This window comes from Denticeps clupeoides, chromosome 11 (genome assembly GCF_900700375.1).
Source record: "Denticeps clupeoides chromosome 11, fDenClu1.1, whole genome shotgun sequence".
Lineage (NCBI taxonomy): Eukaryota > Metazoa > Chordata > Actinopteri > Clupeiformes > Denticipitidae > Denticeps > Denticeps clupeoides.
Window position 1 is genome coordinate 4609446 of NC_041717.1, and position 21677 is coordinate 4631122.

General features: G+C 41.7%; 1 protein-coding gene across 2 annotated transcripts; it reads right to left on the minus strand.

Moving 5' to 3' along the window:
- Positions 1 to 1599: 1599 nt before the first annotated feature.
- LOC114799930 (mitogen-activated protein kinase kinase kinase kinase 1-like) lies at positions 1600 to 6175 on the minus strand. Of its 2 annotated transcripts, none has more exons than XM_028996910.1 (15): positions 6064 to 6175; positions 5833 to 5887; positions 5461 to 5562; positions 5220 to 5365; positions 5022 to 5083; positions 4855 to 4910; positions 4688 to 4778; positions 4524 to 4593; positions 4307 to 4438; positions 4065 to 4127; positions 3520 to 3601; positions 3245 to 3436; positions 2718 to 3155; positions 2093 to 2211; positions 1600 to 1613 (listed from the first exon to the last, which is right to left on the minus strand). In XM_028996910.1, the coding sequence occupies exons 1-13, from the start codon at positions 6075 to 6077 to the stop codon at positions 2841 to 2843; spliced, it is 1380 nt and encodes a 459-aa protein (XP_028852743.1). In that variant the 5' UTR covers positions 6078 to 6175; the 3' UTR covers positions 1600 to 1613; positions 2093 to 2211; positions 2718 to 2840. The 2 variants fall into 2 exon arrangements, with proteins under 2 accessions (XP_028852743.1, XP_028852744.1); XM_028996911.1 differs by having other exon boundaries at positions 1603 to 1613; positions 2093 to 2206.
- Between the last annotated feature and the right edge of the window lie 15502 nt (positions 6176 to 21677).

A 21677-nucleotide genomic window follows, 5' to 3' on the forward strand; every position in this document is an offset into this window, starting at 1 on the left:
GGGCAGAGCGGTTCTTTGTCCACGGCTGGAGAGTTGACGCATCCCTGATGGAACCACTTGTTGAAACTGTTAATTAAAAACAGGTTAATTTTTAAAATGTTTACATATTTCTTTTTTCATGATGTGCTTTAAGCAACAACATATCTGGAAATACATTTTATATAAAATTTTATATAATTACCCATTGTAGGTCATCTGTTTCCGCAAATCCGCATTGACAGCTAAGCTTATCCAGGATGTCTAAACACAGATACATTTACATCAACATCTCGACATACTTCTATTCCCTCCTCTGCTTCTTTGTCCTTCAGATTAATTAATATTTAAATTAAACATGTAATATTGGTCAAATTTACTTTCTGTTCATTCATTTCAATAGTTACTCATTGAGATAACCACAAGGGCAATAGAAATATAGAAAATGGGGCTCGGATAATAAATGGTTCATGAATAGAGGCACCTCCTCTAAATTTGTCATAAAACGTTCTTATGCTCAGACCCACTTTATAACTTTTCATGTTATAGATCAGACTCATTTTCCTACTTTAAAAATAATGTTCAGAATAAGAACCTTTTTTTTTTATCTTAGGTTGTGAAGTGCTCCAAACAATGTGTGAGGCTTCCAGCTTTGCTGTGTAGAAAGCAGAGTTGAGGTTAATGGAGAATTTACATAGAAGATTTGGATTCTGATAAAAGAGTCGGGGACAAGCTGTCTCTTTTTAAGTTCACAGTGTGTCAGATGGCCAGGGAGCAGGGGGAGAAGTCCTTTTGGGTTTGGACAGAGATGATCCGTAGAAAGGGAAAGTGAGGAGAGGAGAGAGTTAGTGGTCAGGAATAGAAAGAGTCAGAGGTTAGAGGATGTGTTAGCACCCGAGAGGGTAACACACACGTCTATGAACCAGAAGACCCAGGTTCAAATCCCACTTTCTATCATTGTGTCCCTGAACAAGACACTTAACCCCTAATTTGCTCCAGGGGGGACTGTCCCTGTAACAAATGATTATAAGTCGCTCTGGATAAGGGCGTCTGATAAATGCTCTAAATGTAAAATGTAAATGAAAGAGTGCAGGAAGATATAGATGAAGGTGAGACAGAGTGAAGGTTCTGTCGAATGAATGATGGATTGTGGTCTGTTGCTGCTCTCATCTTGTACTGTCCACTTCCTGCCATGACAATGTAAATTGGACTTATAAAGGATCATCTTATCTTATCTTACCTTATCTTAACAGAGCCACATTTATACACAATAACCAGTCAGTATGTAACAGTGGAAGAAAAATTTATTACACAATTTCAAATAAAATTATGTGGTTAATAACACTGAATTCTTTTTTAATAATTGTCAGAAAGGGAAATTCGACACAGAACTATATACAGTTTAAATAAGATCAACTGAACATACAGCAAAATATACATAAAATATACATATACATAAAATATACATTTCAACAAAATGAAATTAAAAGATTAATAAAAACACTTTACAATAATTTGAAAAGCTTGAGACAGTGCAAACAGAGCAGAGGTATTCATTGTCCACTGCTGGAGTGTTGACTTGTGCCAGTGGTGGGGCGCACCGAGTAAACAGAGGTGTAGGTGTTTCTGGGTACATCCTGCAACACAGAAATAAATAAAATAAAATCAGAACCCATCCACAACAAAACTATATTTCTCAATGTATTATGTGACAATCAATTTCGTGTGTATTCATATACCGTGAGTTGTACAAAGTAATATATGTTGATACATTCTATAATAATATATTTTATATGTAAGCAATATATAAATGTATGAATATATGACAATATATGAAAATACTGCAATTATAGCCATTTTCATGTATTGAATAAATAGTATAACATTGTTATACTATTTAAAATATTATTATATATACTGAAAAATGTCCTACATTAAATGTGAATATATTTTAAAACGGCATTGCAAAAATATGGGAAAGTTTCTCATATATTGAAATATATTTACCAATGTAAATATTGCAATATAAATTCTAGCGTATAGCAATATACGTTTGTTTTGTAGGGGTAACATCACGGCAGAAAGAGTTTCGGGCGGAACATGATGGGAAATTTACCTGTTAGTTTTAGTCAGCAGGCCAAATGCCACCCCATGTTGTTCTGGTGAGTGGCTCTCAGTCCCAATCTGCCTCTCCTCCTCCTCCTGGTCCTCGGGAATGACTGTCTGCCTGCTTTTCTTGGAAAGGATGACAGAAAACACTATTACTATGAACACTGTATTAATTCCTACTGAGAACAGGTTTTGGATGTTCTCTTGTTATGTTCCAGATTTTTTCTGTGAACAAGACTCACAACAAACTGGACCACATGAGAGAACATTTTGCTTTAGCTCCACATGCAAAGGTATAATTTTGTTAACAATATTCAAATCATCCACCCCACGTCCACAGAACCTTCTTTCCTTCTGTCAATTCTACAATCACAGCATTATAGCAGAACCAGAGGACGGGACAGAGGACCTGCTCAGAAGAATAAAAGCAGGTCTGGACAGTTTTAGTCAGCAAACCAAATGAAACCCCATGTTGTCCTGCTGAGTGTCTCTCAGTCCCAAGCTGCCTCTCCTCCTCCTTCGTCTTATCCAGCAGCACCACCATGAGGCTACAGGATTACTGAATGTGTGTAAGAGTTTGAGGTTTATTCCTTGCTGAATGTATTTTTATGTTACACGTAAAATATTCTCACCAGTGATGGTTTTATCAGGTGAAGATTTTAAGTTGAACTTCTGGTTGACGTCACAGCTGCTAGAAAAAATAGCACAAAAAAATGATCATATTTACATTTACATATTTACATGCTAATTTGTCTTTAAACATAAGTAGCATCTCTAGTTATTTCAGTAAAAAGAGAGGCGGTGAAACAATAATTTAATAAACGTGTCAGGCGCTTGCGGAAGCGGTGGCGGCGGCGTGGACGCTCAGCCGGCACTGCGCAAGGTGGCCTGTAAACCAGTTCTTCATGTTGTGCTGGAGGGTCACTGGAGCAGGGCAGTTGTCTCGCAGGATCTTCTTGTCCTTCTTTTGGGGTGACTTGTGGTTCCTGCTGCTGAGGAGACTCCAACCGTGAAGGACTGTCCAGGTCCACATCTGAAACGATTCCAGGCTCAGCATCTCTGGGTGCATCCTGCAAAACACACCAAGTAATAGAGTCAGTCCTGCTCCGAATAATCACAGCAGAAAGAGTTAGGGACAGGGACACAACGCTGTCTTTACCTCCAAGTTGACATTGTTTCTGTTGTCCTGTGGGCAGCTGCAGTCCTTGCCCTCCTCCTCCTTCTGGTCTGGGGGCTGGTTTTCTGGCCGATCGACTTCTAGGGAGGCCGGTGGGTGGGGGTCCTGCTTCAGCCAATCAAGCAGCTCCAGCAGGAGACTGCAGGATAAGTGTGACTGAGCCACAAATGTGTGCTGCAAAGACACAGAAAACGTGAGGAATATCGTCACTCTTACACTCAGACTGTGCTGCTGTGATCACATGAGGGAAATCTTACTGAGAGCAGCTCCTCTGCACTGGGTCTGTTCCGAGCTTTCTTCTTCAGGCAGGCTTTAAGAAAGCTGGCGAACATCTCGGACCTGATGAGAGAAAAGTCAATGTTTTCTTAATACCTATCGTGATTTTTTATACTGACCATCCCACACAAGTGTACAATAGACAATTGTATTTAAGCACTTAAAGTTTGTGATAGTCTCAAAGCTCCATGATAAACAGTATCCGGTGTATGGAAGCTTTGAGAGGATGAGTGGATATAAATCACATCACCATAGTCCAGCACATACATAAATGTAGACGCAACAAGCCTCTTTTTGGCCTCTTTGCTGACCAAAGAGGTCGATATTCTAAAATAAAGACTCAGACTCTCAGTTAAATTTGAACATGAGCTGTAAAGGAAAATAAATTATACAAAACCCAGTGTGTGTGTCTGTTAACAAGAAATGTTAATAAGAAATTGCATGTTATATGTGTACGAGAGCCCATTTTGTAGGAGCAGGGATTCTATCACTAATGATCAACAGGGTTCATGATGGACAAACTCACCTATAATTTTCGGCCTTTAGTGTTGGTGGCTTAAAGTGTTTAGATGATCTTTCAGCAAAAAGCCTGCAAGGAAAAACACATGAACATGAATTGAGCCACCGACAGGGACTTTTTTCACGTGACACTTGTGTTAATGTGAATGTGTGACTTGAATGCAAGTGTTACTCAGTGTGTGTTATGTGAGTTAAGAAGATAGAATACACGCACATGTGTGTGGGGTGGGTTAAGGGCTTGATTTTTACCTGTCGACCTTCATATCGGTATTGGGAGGTTTCTTCTCTGCCATTTCAATAGCAGTGATGCCCAGTGACCAGATGTCACAGAGACAGTTGTAGGGTCCTTTGGTCACGGCGACAATCACCTCCGGGGCCATCCTATACAATCACAAACATATAAACACACGAGGTCTGGAAAAGAGACCAACACACTCAGTAGTGCCTTCCTCTCAGGAGGACTCACCAGTGGGGAGTACCAGAGACATTTCTTCTTCTGTCCATGTCGCTGAAGTTGATTCCTGATCCCAAGTCACCTGTAGAAAGAAATGAGAGAACATTACACTCACTTTACATAAGTTCTTCTCTCTGGCAGTATAATTGGAATTGGAGGACCAGGGCAATACTCACCAATTTTTATTGCACCCTGCCTGCCAACCATGATGTTGTCGCCTTTCACGTCGCTGTGGATCACCTTCATTTGGTGCAGATAAGCGAGTCCCTGAAACACACACTGTTAATCAAACACTGAAAACCAGATGAATGTCTGTTGAGTGCGAGTGTTCATGTGCACTTACCTTCAGTGTCTCTCTGCACACAAATGCTATTTGGTGGTCACTAAAGGCACCAGCTTCTATCAGTACAAACAATAAGCAGTAATCAGGATGAGTAGGCCAGTAGATCACACAATGAAAACTCCACAGTCATGTTAACACACATCATATGCACATAAGTGCTGCAGTACCTTTGTAAAGATGTTTGATGGAGCCCTCGCAGTACTCCATGCAGATCCACAGGAGATTGTTTCTATAATAACAAAACAATGATTTCATTTATCTTCAGATGTAAACCAGCCACCTACATCACTCGTTACATTTCTCCATCACTTCACCCATTTCTCTCCCTCCCTCCCTCTGTATTTTGCCCCGTGAGTGGGTCTTACGCTATGAAGCTGTCTTTGAATCCCACAATATTGGGATGATGGCATCGCTCCAGAAGGTGGGTCTCTTCCAAGCGCTGTTCTGGGTTCCATCCTGGAAACCGAATCATCTTCACAGCTAAAAGCTCCTGTGTCTCTTTATTCTTAACCTGCAAAATAAGAAGTAAAGTAAATAAAGATCACATACCATCTTATAACACACACGGTACACACACACGACACATATTGCACTACTTTAAATTACCTTCCACACTCTGCCAAATGATCCTGTCCCCAGGATCTGAAGAAGCTCCATGGTGTTGGTGGTTATCTTCTCCCTCCGCTGCAGAGCTGCTGCGATTGCTGGCTGTAGAAAAATAGTACAGTGACAGCTTCAGCATCTCTGATTTTTAACAATGTGTGGACATGCAAAACAAGCACATTTCTAAAGCTTGCAAGATGGTCTATTAGAGGATTTCACAATGTCTCCCATGCTCCAATCTCTCAATATGTTTGGTGACGTTTGTGCTGATTGTAAATTCCACTGGTGCGAACCTTTTAACATTCATAAGCAGCCCAAAAACTTTGTTCAAGTCCGCAGAATAAAATATGATCATGAAGCCATGAACAGACTGACCTGCTGGTGCTGCTCCGCTGACGCCCTCTGGCGGTCGGTGGTGTTCCGTTCTGCTCTGAGGTAAAGAGCAGAAGAAAAGTGAGCAAAACCTTCATATTTACACACACAGGTTATGTCGAGCGAGAGTCCAATGTCTGTGTGGCTAGTTAGTTAGTTGTAGCATTGCTAACTAGCGACTCCCCACTTTTTGTAGTAAAATAAAACAGGATTCAAGTTTAAATTAATTCTCACCTCGTCTGGTGCATCGCACAGTAGCTTCGATGACTATGTCGCTCCAGCGTCCTTCTCTTTCGCAGTAAAGTCGAAAAAAACGCCAAACTCCAGAGACGAACAGTCACCAAAAAATACAGGACTCTGTGTTTTGTGTACAGTAGTCATGGTAACCTGTCATGTCATGTTGGCGGTGTTGTTTTTAATCAAATAATTTTGTCCATTTAGCATCTTCAGTCCACTTTTTACTTAACCGTCAAATTAGAACTTGTGCTTTAGCGCCCTCTGCTGACACAGTTTTATCATGACAGTCGATTAAATAAAACCAGGCGCTGGGGTCATGACGGATATATATATACACTACTCGCAATAAAATAGCGATATTTTTATTTACATGAGTGCTTTTCCTATTTGCTCTGAATTTTAATGAAATAAGTAAAAGTTGGATTTTAGTAATATTGTATGAGAAGAAACACAATTTTTATGGTCTTTAACATTTAAACACAATAACCAATCAGTGTGTAACAGTGGAAGGACAATTTTTTGCACAGTTTCAAATAAATCAAACACACACAAATAATTTATTTTATGGCAAATAAAATTATGTTTTATAACACAGTGAAAGAAATGTAATATAATGGTCAGATAGGGAAGTGTAGACACTCAGATTAATGGATATTTAAATTAAACATGTAATATAATATATATACAAACTCCCCACTTTTCATGTTGTTGACCAGACACATTTCCTACTTTAAAAATAATGTTAAGAATAAGGACCTTTTTTTTAAAATCTGAGGTTATATCAGTTGTGAAGTGCTCCAAACAATATGTGAGGCTTCCAGCTTTGCTATGTAGAAAGCAGTTTTAGCAGCGGTGAGGTTAGTGGAGAATTTGCATAGAAGATATTGATTCTGATAAAAGAGTCGGGGTCAAGCTGTAATTTCTTATATTTTCTCTTAGTTTCACAACGCGTCAGATAACCAGTGGTGGAATTTAACAAAGTATTTGTACTTTTTTATTGTACTTAAGGTCATTTGTACGTATCTGCACATTACTTAAGTAAAAATAATAATGCATAACTTTTATTTTACTCCATTACATTTTGTGGCAATTAACATGGACATTCAACATGGACCCGGAGCCTGCATCAACTGAGTGTGAACAAAGAAATCCTTGGCCGTATTTAAGAAATTTATTTGAGTACAAAGGAGCAAAGAATGTGTCCTTGCGATTTCTTTGCATCCCATGCCTGCCTCAACATAAAGAATTGTTGGCATTTAAAAACTCCCCTTCAAATTTGAAAAAACATATAGAGGTAAGCTATGCTATGGTAAGCTATGCTTTTGGGTATGTTATGACATGTTATGATACTATTATCTAGCAAAATGTATGTTGACATAAAGAAATAGTATAAAAATGACACCAGTGTAGCTTCATTATTTTTTTAACACGGTGGTAGGATAAAACTGGTTTATTAGCACAGAGAAGATAGCTTAATGTCTTTGCTAGCATAATGTCCAGCTCAGTGTTGTGCCAGTTCAGAGCTCAAAAAATGAACTAGTTCACGTTCATTCTTTATTTTATTTTATTTTTTTCATTTTTTAACATTTTCAATACAACGTCCTTCTATCCGAACCTCCTTCATTCTTTTCCTTCTATCTGTCATACAACTGAACAATCACAGATATGTTACATTAAAACCAATTTTGAGGTTGAGAATAGATCTTACCACTTAAGCAACACATTGTGTTATGCTGACAGTGGAAAAAAACAAGGTGCAAGTATACTGTATATGGACATTTTATTCAGACAACATTAACACGAAATGTTAATGTTAAACTTACAGTGCTCAGAAAAGATCAGAAAGTAAACAATCAGTAACACCTGCTGTCTTTCAGTCCGTTTTTTAACCTTATCCAACTAGTGAAAATGTAGACAAACTGCTTGTGCAGAGGCGTCCGGACTCGAAGCACCAGCCATGCTAGCCTGTAACCAGCAAACTTTAAAACGTGAGCGGCGTTCAGTCTCGCCAGAGTGAACGTCACTCACGTTCACGTTCATAATATTTAAACTGATTCGTTCAGTTCAGCGTTCACGAAAAATAGGAACATGGAATGCGTTCATGCACAACACTGGTCCAGCTTGGCTGGAAGTGGTGCTTTCCGCCTGAGGGTTCTTCAATAAAGCAGCAGAAACTTGACAACCCCAAAGCCTCTCTACAGACTGTTGGACAGCTCATAGGCAAAGCTTCATTGGGGTTACTGCCCTCTGGATTGATTCAGATAACCTAGAAAGACTGAAAGGCTGCAAAAGGCTGAAAGGGGCACATACTTATGACATGCTAGCCAGTACTCTCAATGACATTCATACAGAATGTCATTTTCACAGCGTGAACAAATTGTTAGGACCATGACAGATAATACCTCAAACTTTATTAAGGCCTACAGAGTTTTTGCATGTGAAGATGAAGGAAGTTCAACTGAAGAAGAGAGGGAAGATGTAAATGACAGTGCGGAGGAAGATGATCCAGAAGAGGAGACAGAGGGTGTTGAAGTTGAGGCTTTGATGGAGGAAGAAGATGAGTGCTCTGAATATCAACTCTCAAAACATCACCGTTGTGCCTGTCATCTTTTGAATTTGATCTCAACTGTGGATGCTAAAAAAGCTGAATCGAATGTTGTGTACAGGAAGATGTCTCATGCAGCATTTGCCAAGTGCTCAGCTCTTTGGAATAAGACTGCCCGCTCATCTATCGCTGCGGAGGTTATTGAAAGGGAGTGCAAACTGCAACTCATCCGTCCAGTTGATACCAGATGGAACTCTCTCTTCCTTGCAGTTGAGCGGCTACTGAGGATATTTAGAGAAAGTGGAGAAGGAGCTGTCAGAGCAGTGACCATTGCACTTAAAGTCCCCATGTAAGTTTGACTTGACTTGCTTACTGACCCTGAACTCATTGCTGCTGCAATTTTACTTCCGGAGTTTCGCACATCGTGGACAAGCAATGAGGATTTGCTAAGGTTGGGTAAGTAATTTAAATCATTTATTTCATTGGCAAGTGTTTAATTGATAAGGAAACCTTGCAAAGAACCTTTTCTGATCCTGCCAGTTAATATAAAAATATGTTGTTGCAACTAGGAGACCGTGGGAAATTCCAAAGTGATAATTATGGTTTTTACAAGGTTAGAGAGAAATACAGTTGTTACGTCCTCTGACGTACTTATGTTATGTTTATTATATTGTAAACATGAATTGTCATGCTACAGTATGTTGTGTTTCTCTCTCTTCTTTTTCTCTTTTGTCTTTTCTTTCTCTCGTCTACCACACTGCCAGCTTGGTGGAGCTCAGCTGTGCCTAACTGCACCAATCACCGCTGGATCCACATTGGCTAATGAGGGGAGCTCTGTGGAGTTAAAGGCTGCCGACACCTGAAGGACACGGGAGGGTGTTTTGTGGACAGGCAGAGCAGAGCAGAGCAGAGCAGAGCAGAGCAGAGCAGAGCAGAGCAGAGCAGAGCAGAGCAGAGCAGAGCAGAGCAGAGCAGAGCAGAGCAGCTTAGGAGAAGGTGCCCTCCTGCTTTCTGACCCGCTCACTAGAGAAGATTGTGTTTTCTCCTGCCTTAGACATTAGCTTGTGTGCTATTGTTTGTGCTATGTGTTAGCTTATTATTTGTGCTAAGGTGCTAGCCTTAACTTCAACTTCACCCGTTGTCATCTTATAAGTCATTACTACAACCCCATTCCTACTCTTTTCTGAAACTTGAGTTCGTTGTTTTTGTTTACTTACTTATTTTAAGAAGGAGCAGTAGGGAGGAGGACGCCATTTACTTTTGGTCATCTTTTCTCATGTGTTGAGTTAGTAAGGGAGCCAGGTAAGACTTCTGTCGTTTATTTGATATTTTCTTTTGTGAGGTTACCTGAGTTTCTTTAACACTAAGTTAGAACTGTTATGTTTTTTATTTTGGCCTTGTTCCCTCCTGAAGTTTGTTTTGCTCCCTGTTTTGGATATTTGAGTTATAAATAAAATCTTTTCGTTTAGCATTTGAGATTAGTGTGATCTTTTCTGAGTGTTGGGACAGGGGAAAAGCAAATTAGACATTGTATTCAGGTTTGTAGATAAAAACGCTGCATTCTTAATTTGTTTTGTTACTTCTCGTCCACCCCTAGACATGAGGAGAACGTAACACAGTACTCTTCATATAAGCTTAATGGTTCCTTTATTCTGTGTTTGGGTTGTTTTTATGTAGGCATGGAGGAGTACCAAGCCTCATCACCAGACAGCCATTCTGGGTCAGAGGAGGAGAACTTCTTTGGCCATATGAAGGGAAACGTCCAAGAAACCACAAGACAGCTGGATGCCTACCTGGCCAACTCGGTTGCCTCCATAGACACTCGTCGGTGCCCTAAGTTTTTTTTTTTTTTTTTCTGCAATCAATAGATCATTGACAAGATTTACAATTACATCTGTTTTTCATATAGACTTGTCTTTTGTTAAAGAAAAAACTCTTAACAAAAAGTATTGATAATGCTAGGTTGATCAGGGGTCTGAATAGCATTTATACTGGCATATTCTTAAGAGAGCCACACCCCAGCCAACGGTCAAATTTTATTTTCAAGGTCTTTTTTTTTTTTTTTTCTCATTCTAACATCTGCCTTTTGTATTGACTAAGTGTTGTGTTATCCATTATTAGGCCAATGTTTTTTGCTTTTCTGCAATCATTGGAACATTAACTTGGTATTTACCAGTTTTACAGTTGCGCTACATTTGGTTTTTCATGCAAGCCAGGATAAAGGACTTTGGTAAGCAACTCTTGTTGAACAGAATGTTCTGGTGATACGAAGCTGGTGATACGTACTGCCATATTCTTGAGAGCGCCACCCCACCACTGGTGTTTGGTTACTGTTGTGTTTCCCTTTTACTGCTCTTAACAGAAGTGTTGAATAGTTTTGCAAGTACATAAATGATTTAAAGATATATCATGTCCTGATTGGTTTATCTTAATGGTATATTAGTGGGTAATACCTAGTAGATAACTTGTCATCCACATAATTCTAAGGTACACACAGTATTGCAGAGTGCACGCACAATAAGCACACCAAACTTTCCAATACACATATACTGTATAATTACTTGTAATTATTACGAGCAATGACATCAGTACAGGCATACGTCACTATACAGGGAGTGCAGAATTATTAGGCAAGTTGTATTTTTGAGCAATAATTTTATTATTGAACCACCATGTTCTCAATGAACCCAAAAACTCATTAATATCAAAGCTGAATGTTTTTGGAAGTAGTTTTTAGTTTGTTTTTATTTTAGGGGGATATCTGTGTGTGCCGGCGACTATTACTGTGCATAATTATTAGGCAACTTAACAAAAACAAATATATACCCATTTCAATTATTTATTTTTACCAGTGAAACCAATATAAGATCTCCACATTCACAAATATACATTTCTGACATTCAAAAACAAAACAAAAACAAATCAGCGACCAATATAGCCACCTTTCTTTGCAAGGACACTCAAAAGCCTGCCATCCATGGATTCTGTCAGTGTTTTGATCTGTTCACCATCAACATTGCGTGCAGCAGCAACCACAGCCTCCCAGACACTGTTCAGAGAGGTGTACTGTTTTCCCTCCTTGTAAATCTCACATTTGATGATGGACCACAAGTTCTCAATGGGGTTCAGATCAGGTGAACAAGGAGGCCATGTCATTAGTTTTTCTTCTTTTATACCCTTTCTTGCCAGCCACGCTGTGGAGTACTTGGACGCGTGTGATGGAGCATTGTCCTGCATGAAAATCATGTTTTTCTTGAAAGATGCAGACTTCTTCCTGTACCACTGCTTGAAGAAGGTGTCTTCCAGAAACTGGCAGTAGGACTGGGAGTTGAGCCGAAAGGCCCCACAGGCTCATCTTTGATGATACCAGCCCAAACCAGTACTCCACCTCCACCTTGCTGGCATCTGAGTCGGACTGAAGCTCTCTCCCCTTTACCAATCCAGCCACGGGCCCATTCATCTGGCCCATCAAGACAGTTATTTTGGCAGTTATTTTGCGCCTTGGTTTTTCCACACACTTCTTGCGACCCTGTTGACTATTTTGAATGAAACGCTTGATTGTTCGATGATCACGCTTCAGAAGCTTTGCAATTTTAAGAGTGCTGCATCCGTCTGCAAGATATCTCACTATTTTTGACTTTTCTGAGCCTGTCAAGTCCTTCTTTTGACCCATTTTGCCAAAGGAAAGGAAGTTGCCTAATTATTATGCACGCCTGATATAGGGTGTTGATGTCATTAGACCACACCCCTTCTCATTACAGAGATGCACATCACCTAATATGCTTAATTGGTAGTAGGCTTTCGAGCCTATACAGCTTGGAGTAAGACAACATGCATGAAGAGGATGATGTGGACAAAATACTCATTTGCCTAATAATTCTGCACTCCCTGTATATACTATGCTTTTACAAAATGGTACACCCCAGATGTTGAGACAAAGTGAGTACTTTTACTTAAAAAAAATACTTTAAAGTAAATTTCAAAGTAAGTACTTAGGACTTTTACTTAAGTAAGATTGTTGATGTAGCACTTCTACTTTTCATTTCACTACTTTATCGCTGTCTGTCTCATTGTTGTCTACATGTTTTGTTTGTATTCACTTTATGTCAGTTTGTAACGTTGTTTCAATGTTACATGTAACACCAGGTTCTGGAGAAACGTTGTACGGTCTGACACGTATATAGCTGAAATGACAAAGCTCAACTTCAGATTGTGTTGGTCCACTTCCATGAAGACTCGGGGTGATCGGGGCTCTTCTCTCAGGCAAGGTTTGTGGGTGCATATGTGGTGGATTCGAAGTTGAATGAGACCAAACAGGAAACTGAAAACTCGAGTGTGCCATATCAACATGCTGAAAAGCTACGTTGAGCGAGAGAACATAGTGGTACAGGACGAAGCTGCAGAATAGTGAAATTCTGCACGATTTAGAAGCTCATCTGTCCCACAGACCGCAGGCAGGTTATTGGGTTAATTCAGCCACATGCCGCTTTGTTCTCTGACACATCTGGAGGTACGTCTACTTGTTGGAGAAGTCCATGCCTACTGGTTCATAAGCCTGATGGGACATTTCGGTTCGGTACTGATAACTGAAAGGTTGATGCGATCACTAAACCAGATTCATTTCCATTTCCTCGAATGGAAGACTGCGTAGACAAGGTTGGTGCAGCCCGAGTTGTCATGAAATGAGACCTTCTGCAGGTTACTGGCAGGTTCTGGTGACTCCTCGTGCTGCTGAGATCTCTGCACCTGATAACTGTCTGCAGTGCTCGGTGATGCCATTTGGGTTACGTAATGCGCCTGCTACCTTCTAGTGCTTCATATGTCACTGGAGTCCCTTTCTGTGAAGGTTATTCAGATTATAATATAATCTATTCATCCACCTGGACCAGCACATTGAGAAATTAGAACTTTTTTTTAAGCGCCTTCAGCCAGTGTAACTAACCCTCAAGCGAAAGTGACCTACTTAGGAGAAGAAGTGAGTCAAGGTCAAGTTCGACCCATGTAGGCCAAAGTTCAGGTTGTCATGAATTTCCCTGTCCCCAGTTTGAAACAGGAATTGCGCTGTTTGTCTTTTTTGGAGAAGGCTGGATTCTATCTGGGTTTTTTGTCAGAACATCTCAGATGTGTTCTGCCGTTAACCAAGCTGCTTCTTGGCAGTGCAACCTTGGTTTGGTCTCAGGACTGGAAGGAAGAGAAGGGAGGAAATACACGAGACAGACGCCCTGTTCACAGTAGCAGTCTACCCTGCACTTCTTCTTGGCCACACTGCTTTGTCTTTGTGTCAAGGATTAATTTTACATCTTTCTGTTTATTAAAAGTTGGTAAAAATGTTTGTAGCGTTTTCCTCCCTGTTTCCTGGACCAGGACTCTCCTGATCAAGAAGAATTAATTATATTGTCTTCGTATTTTGTAGCAGTCAGTCAATATTGAGAAGGCCAGAACTGATGGTCAAATGATGATTTATTGAAGCCGTCCGTGTCATCAACCAACGTAAGAGCTAAGCAAGAGCAGATACCAATAATTACGATCACATCCCCAGTCATGCACAGCACCTTACGTTAGTATATTTCTTTCCCTTAGCATAACAAATCACGTCTTTTCTCACAAACATTACAAGATGCTCAAATATACTTTAGTCATCGTTACAAACCTTGTTCCCTTATCAACTGATGCTAGATTTGTTGCTTTTAACTTTCTCAGTTGTCCTTTTCTCTGCGTTCCCACTGAGCCTTTCCTGCTGTTGAGCCGTTGAGGTTTTCATTGTGACAAGGTGGTTTGGAGTAAGAGGCTGTCAGTCTGTCAGCGTCCATTCCACTTTGTGCTGTGTTCAGCTCATTTTTGGCACCTATGAAGTTGGTACCCTGATCACATTTTATTTGTCTGACTGAGCCTCTTATGGCAATAAAACATCTGAGTCCATTTATAAAAGTATCTGTTGACAGATCCTCTAACATTTCAACATGGACTGCACGTGAATAGAAGCATGTGAAAAGGAGGCCATACCTTTTGTGTTCTTTCCGTGCTTGTTTGGTCAGGAACGACCCAAAAACGTCCATACCACAGTATGTGAAGGGTGGAGTGTGTTCAATTCTCTCTGTGGGTAGATCTTTCATTTTTTGTCCTTCCACAGGTCTCCTTTGTCTACGACAAAACACACACTGGCGAATATAGGATGCAACCTTTTGGCTTAACCTTGGAATCCAATACCCACTGGATCGTATCTCATTCATCGTGAAGCCTTTTCCTTGATGACTGACCCTTTCATGGCATTGGGCAATTATCAGTTTTGCGATGTGATGTTCTCTGGGAATGATGGTTGGATGTTTGAATGAATTTGGGAGAGATGAATGTCGTAGTCTTCCTCCCACCTTAAGCACATTATCTTTGTCCAAGAAAACATCCAAGTTGTGCATTTTGTTGTTCTTTGATAGTTGTTTGCCTTTGTTTAGTGTATCTATTTCATTTTGATATGCTTGTCTTTGTAAGTCCTTGATAATGACAGTTTCTGCATTTTGTCTTTCTGTCACAGTGGTGATCGTGTTTGATTTGTCTTTAAGCAGGTATCGTCTGAGACGTGCTACTGCACTGACTGCGCGGGACCAGGATGAGAACTTTCTGAGGCGGTCACTAAGGCTTGCATGTTCAGCAGTTTGTGTACTTAGTGTCTGCACCTTTTTCACTTCTGGGTCTCCTACTAGGAGTTCAATATTTTCCTTTGGTGGGTGTTGTATTTCTCTTTCCCATAGGAATTTAGGGCCAGTAAGCCAATTGGATGAGAGTAGTTCGTTTACTGACATGCCCCTGGAAGCCATGTCTGCTGGGTTTTCGGCAGTAGGCACATGAAACCATTGTTGTGGTGTGGTATTGTTGCGGATTTTCTGCACTCTATTCGCGACAAAGGTGTGAAAACGCCTTGCCTCATTATTTAGGTATCCTACAGTCACTTTAGAGTCAGTCCAAAAGAACTCTTCGACATTGTCATAAAGTAGTTCCTCTCTCAGCATGTTGCTCACGGTGACTGACACTGTGGCTGCGGTAAGTTCCAGCCTTGGAATTGTGGTGATTTTTGTGGGTGAGACACGTGCTTTGCCCATAATGAAGGCACAATGAACTTCCTTGTCTTTGTTTAAGAGTCTGAGATAAGAACATTGTCCATATCCTGTGGTGCTTGCGTCAGAAAAGTGATGTAATTCTCTTTTCACCACATCTCCAAAATCTGCAGGAACATAACATCTGCTTATTTGTAATTTTCTCAAATTGTGAAGATCTCCCTTCCAGCGCTCCCACCGTGGCCTGAGATGCTCTGGTATCGGGTCGTCCCAATTCGTTCCTTGGCGGCACATTTCTTGGAGGATTCCTTTGCCATTGAGCACGTAAGGAGCTATGAATCCAAGGGGGTCATATATTGCCGCAACTGTGGATAGGATGCCACGCCGGGTTGGTGGTTGGTCTTTTAGTGTGATGTTGAACGTGAAGCAATCTTCCTCCACGTTCCAATAAATGCCAAGTGCTCTTTCAGTCTGTGCTTCATTAAATGTCAAGTCCTTTGTTTTTGTATCTGTGGCATGCTCTGAGGTCGGAATACTATTCAGAACGTTGATGTTGTTGGACACAAACTTGTGTAACCTTAATCCACCCTTTGCGCACAATTCACGTGCTTCTTTTGCCAGTTGTATAGCATCCTTGACTGTCTCTGCGCTGGTGACGCCGTCATCTACATAGAAGTCTCTTGTTATGAACCGTGAGCCCGCAGGATATGCAAGGCTGTTCTCTTTGGCTAAATGTTTCAGTTCAACAAGGTGACGAAACAGCGCCAAAGAGAGGAACTGTCATTCTGTATGCTTGCGGTTGGCTGTTTATGTCACCATCTTTCCACCATAAGAAGCGCAAGTAATTGCGATCGCTTTCTTTGACCTGAAACTGGTGGAACATTTTCTCGATGTCACACATCAGCGCTATTTGGTGCTGTCTGAAGCGCACAAGAACACCCATAAGACTGTTGATCATGTCGGGGCCAATCAGTAAATGTTCATTAAGACAGGTACCTTTGTGTTTGGCGGAACAGTCGAAGACCACACGTAACCTGTCAGGTTTCTTTGGATGATAGATGCCATGGTGTGGTATGTACCATGTCTTGCCAGGGAGTCCGATATCATCAGTCTCTTCTGCATCACCTCTTTCAATGATGTCATTCATGTATTTCCTGTAATCCTCCTTGTATTTTTCGTCTTTCATGAGTTTGCGTTTGAGCTGGTTTAGTCTGTTTTCAGCAAGTTGTCTGTTCTCTGGCATTTGTGGCTTTTCTCTAAATGGCAATGGCATCTCCAAATGTCCCGTTTCCGTCTGTGTTATGCCTTGCTCAAGCTTCTGGAGGAATATTAAATCCTCTTGTGATACAGTCTTTTCGTTTCTGTCCGTCTCTTTGAAATCTCTTTCCAGAGCAAGTATTGCATCTGCTGGAGTGGAGTGAGGGATTTCTTTAACTGTGACTCTGTGGCAGAGGCTGCTGTCTATAACTGTTTCATTGCAAAGCGCTGCGTTGCCTACTATGCTCCATCCTAAGTCCGTGCGAATAGCATAGGGCTCACCATCTTTTCCTAAGATTATTCGTTTAGGTGCAAGAGCCCTGGGACAGGTGTAACCTATAAGGAGACCCACTTCACAACTGAGGAGTGGAGGGATCTCATCTACAATAGGCAGTAAATGACTCCACTGTTTGGCTGTTTCACATGTGGGTATGTGTTCCCTGTTAGCAGGTAAGCAATCCTTGGAGTATGCCGTGGGGAGCTTTATGACTGTGGCTGAGTTGTAACCTCTCACCAAGAGATCAGACACCCTTCCACTACTTACGACAGCATTCTTACCCATCATGGTAGTCAATTTCAGTTTTACTGGACAAACATCTGCCTGCAGCTCCTGCGTTACATCCTGATCCACAAAGACAGCATCGCTCTGAGTGTCTAATAATGCATAGACCAATTTTTCCTTGAGTGGATTGGTGGTGGTTGACAGCCATACTGGGACTATCATTGAGGTGCTGACGGTCTGTTCTGATCTGGCAACATTAAGTGACATGGCTGTTGCAGTAACAGGTGAGTTACCTTGATTTGCATTCTCCGTACTCCCACGTGTTTGTCTTTGCAAACCGTTACTGTAGTTTTCATCATGAAGACACACAGGATGTCTCTTTGTGCAGGTTTCGCAAGTGAGGCGGCGTCTGCAGTCCTTAGCACGGTGTCCTTTTTTCAGACAGCCATAACAAAGTTTATTGTCTCTCACATATTTCTTTCTATTTTCTGGAGACATCTTTAAGAAGTCTGGGCATTTGTGAAGCTGATGTGCGTGCTGGCACAACATGCATGGAGAACTGTTAGGTGTCTTTGTTACTGTCCGTTTGTCACTTTGTACAGTTGCATTTGTGTTAAATACACCTGCTTTACTCCCACTGATTACCCTTGTACTCCTTTTATCAAAATTTTTTCAGTGCGGCGAAGTGCGTGAATGGAGGTGACTGGGTTGCAAGCAACTTCCGCTTCTAATGAGAGGAAGGAAGCAAAATCACAAAAACTTGGAAACTCACCACCCTCCATCAAAGTTTTTGTTACCTGTCTATTCCATCTTGCATTTATCCAGTCCGGTAGTTTGTGCAACAATCTTTGGTTTTCTTCGCAGTCGTTGAGTATTTGTAGTCCCTTTACGTGAGGCATAGCAAGCTTGCATGCATTTATGAAATCTGCAAGGTTCCTTAATCCATCAGCGTCTCTGGACTGCACCTTTGGCCAATTCGCTAGCTTCTCTCTAAATGCCTTTTGTATCATGAAAGGTTGACCGTATCTTTGGTTTAGTTTATCCCAAGCATCTTTGTATGCCTCTTCATCGTTTCTGAAGAAAGTTCCTTCAAGACATTTGCGAGCCGACCCAGTTACATATCTTTTTAAGTAGTACATTTTATCTGCCGCTGAGAGGCCCTTTCGTTCAATCACGGACATGAATGTGGATTTCCACTCTGAAATTTATTGGATCACCACTAAACACTGTTGGTTCTGGCGTGGGAAGTTTGTTCATTTTTATGCTGTCTTGCACTGCTTGTGCTAGCTCAGAGACATCCGAGTGAGCTGTTTGCACAGGAATGAAGGGGAGAGCTGGTATGGGCTGTTTGGGTGTGAAGTTTGGGCTAACTGGTTCGCCTTTTATTGACTGTTCATCCTCCACCAGTGATAACTCTCTATCATATGCTTCCAACCTGGCTCGAGCCGCTTTTACTTCCTTCTGCGCTCTTAAGCGTTCCAGCTCTGAATTTTGCGCTGCCATTTGTTCCTTGTGCTCCTCCTCTAGAGCCTTTATCCTTTCTCTTTGTCTTTGTTCCTCTAATACAACCTCATATTCTGCCTCTTTTGCTGCTAATTCCGCTGCTGCTTCGGCTCGCTTTGCGGTAAGCTGTGAAGCTGAGGATCGTTGGCTGTGGTTTGATGCCGCGGTCGAGCCATATATGGACAAGGCATAGTCACGCTGTAAAAGTCCACGTAAACGAGTTCTTTCACGCTCTGCATCAAAATCTCCATCAACACCACTTATTCTCTCCAGAATTATTCTTACAACTTCATGAGTTACTGCTTCACATGCATCAATCTTTCTCCTTATGTCAGATGCTGGTGCCACTTGGTTTCTCATTTCTGAATAGAACATCAATATATTGTCTCTCCTTTGTTCTATTATGTCTGCAAGTTCTGACATCTCTTCATCTGTGATATCTGTCTTTAGCTTTTCTCTTGTTTCTCGAACTTGCATTTTCCATTATTCATAAAGAGTTGTTAGTCTCCTTTCCTTTTGGCTCAATTCTTCCTTTCGGTATGTTAGCATCCTTTCAGTTTGTACTTTAACTCTTTCAGAACGTCTTGGTAAGTCTGACATGCTTTGAGCTTTATCTTGAAGCTCACTTAACATTTGTTCTTTGCATGTGATTGGATTTTTAATGTATTGTTGTGAATTTGTGACCGTTTGACTTGGTGATGCAGCTTGCACATCTTCCATTTGAGACTCTTTCGATCCGTTTCGTCTTCTGACCAACTTCTGCCACCTGCTGGACGTCGCGGGTATTACCTTAAACCACGTAGTGCAGCGGGAGGCGGCGGTCAAGCTCTTACTGTAGCAGTCAGTCAATATTGAGAAGGCCAGAACTGATGGTCAAATGATGATTTATTGAAGCCGTCCGTGTCATTAACCAACGTAAGAGCTAAGCAAGAGCAGATACCAATAATTACGATCACATCCCCAGTCATGCACAGCACCTTACGTTAGTATATTTCTTTCCCTTAGCATAACAAATCACGTCTTTTCTCACAAACATTACAAGATGCTCAAATATACTTTAGTCATCGTTACAAACCTTGTTCCCTTATCAACTGATGCTAGATTTGTTGCTTTTAACTTTCTCGGTTGTCCTTTTCTCTGCGTTCCCACTGAGCCTTTCCTGCTTTACTTCGCGTCTTCTGTCTTACCTCAAGCTCAGTTCCGTTACCGTACTTCCGCTCACAAAGGGGTTATCAAAATAAGAGCGGGTAACATTACATTAATGTAAATCTTACGTTTTTTGGTCTTTACAATGCTGTTGTGAATTGTAGTTGTGAACATCACTTAGAGGTGACTTTTACAGATTGTTTCACAAGAGACTGCAGAATAACCTCCCCTGAATAAACAGTAAATTCCCCTCCTCTTTAACAGAGACACATTTAAACACAATAACCAGTCAGTGTGTAACAGTGGAAGGACAATTTATTGCACAATTTCAAATAAACCAAACATACACAATGGTCAGGATCAAATAAAACTGTGTTTCATAACACAATGAAAAAAACTTAAAATAATTGTCAGATAGGGAATCTATGAGCATTCAAAAAAATCTCAAACCAAAATCAACATTTCATGTGTTTTAAATATAATACTTAAATTGAACATATAATATGGGTCAAATATAATTTCCCCATATATAATATAGGTTAAAAAATGTCTGCTACAGCAATTAATTAAGCAACAGCAATATAATTCTGTCACAGCCAATACACCTCCAGCCCACCAGAGAGCACCAGACCAGACAGGAAGACGGCGACCCGGAAGCGGAAACGAGAGCGGGCAGCGTAGAGTATAAAAGTCAGGTAACCCCGAGGAGACGCTGCCCGCTCTTTGAGTTTAATTTATTCCCAGAGACGCTAGCCTTGTTTTCTCACGCCCAGCTGACCAGAATCCACGACCACGAGCCTTGTCTGCCCCCTTTGTTACGACGATCTCCTGACTGATTCTACCTCGACACCACGACCTTCGCCTGCCATTGACACCGAGTTTGCCTGACCCTTGTGACAAGACGATCTCCCCGCTACCCCCCACGAAGCCCTAGTTCCCTCCACGCCGCGCTACGGCACGTCCACGACTACACTCCCATCCCAACTCACCTCCGGCCTCCCTCTCCCCGACCAAATGCCTCCGGTCCTCCTCCCCAGCGCGTCCTATGTCTGCTCCCCGTTTGACGACTTGTCCCCTTGCTCCCAGCATGCCTGCAAATGCGTCCCCGAACTCCAGCAGTGACAGTAAGAGCAGGCCATCTCCTGACGCAGCAGGCATGTCCACCATGCAAGAGACGCTCGGTCAGCTGACCGCGTTCCTACAGCTGCAGCACATCGCCATCCAGGATCACCAAGACACGCAGCTCCAGCAACAACGTGCACTTCTCCAGGTCAGCTCCGCTCTCGCTGACCTTTCGGTACATATCCACGCGCTGCAGTCCCGGCCCAGCTGTCCTGGTCCTGCAGTCTCCACTCCAGAGTCAGGTATGTCCACCCTGGCGGGATTGGCCCCCCCTGCCACTTTTTGACGGTGATTCCAAGAGTTGTCGCGGATTTATCACGCAGTGCCGGCTGCTTCTCCGCCTCCAATATTATTACGCGGCTGACCGAACGCGCGCTGGAGTGGGTCACGCCGCTGGTAGAGCGACGCGACCCGATCTGTCTGTCTGTCCCCGCCTTCCTGGACCGCCTCCAGACCGTGTTTCAGGGAGAGACCGGGCGACGCGTGT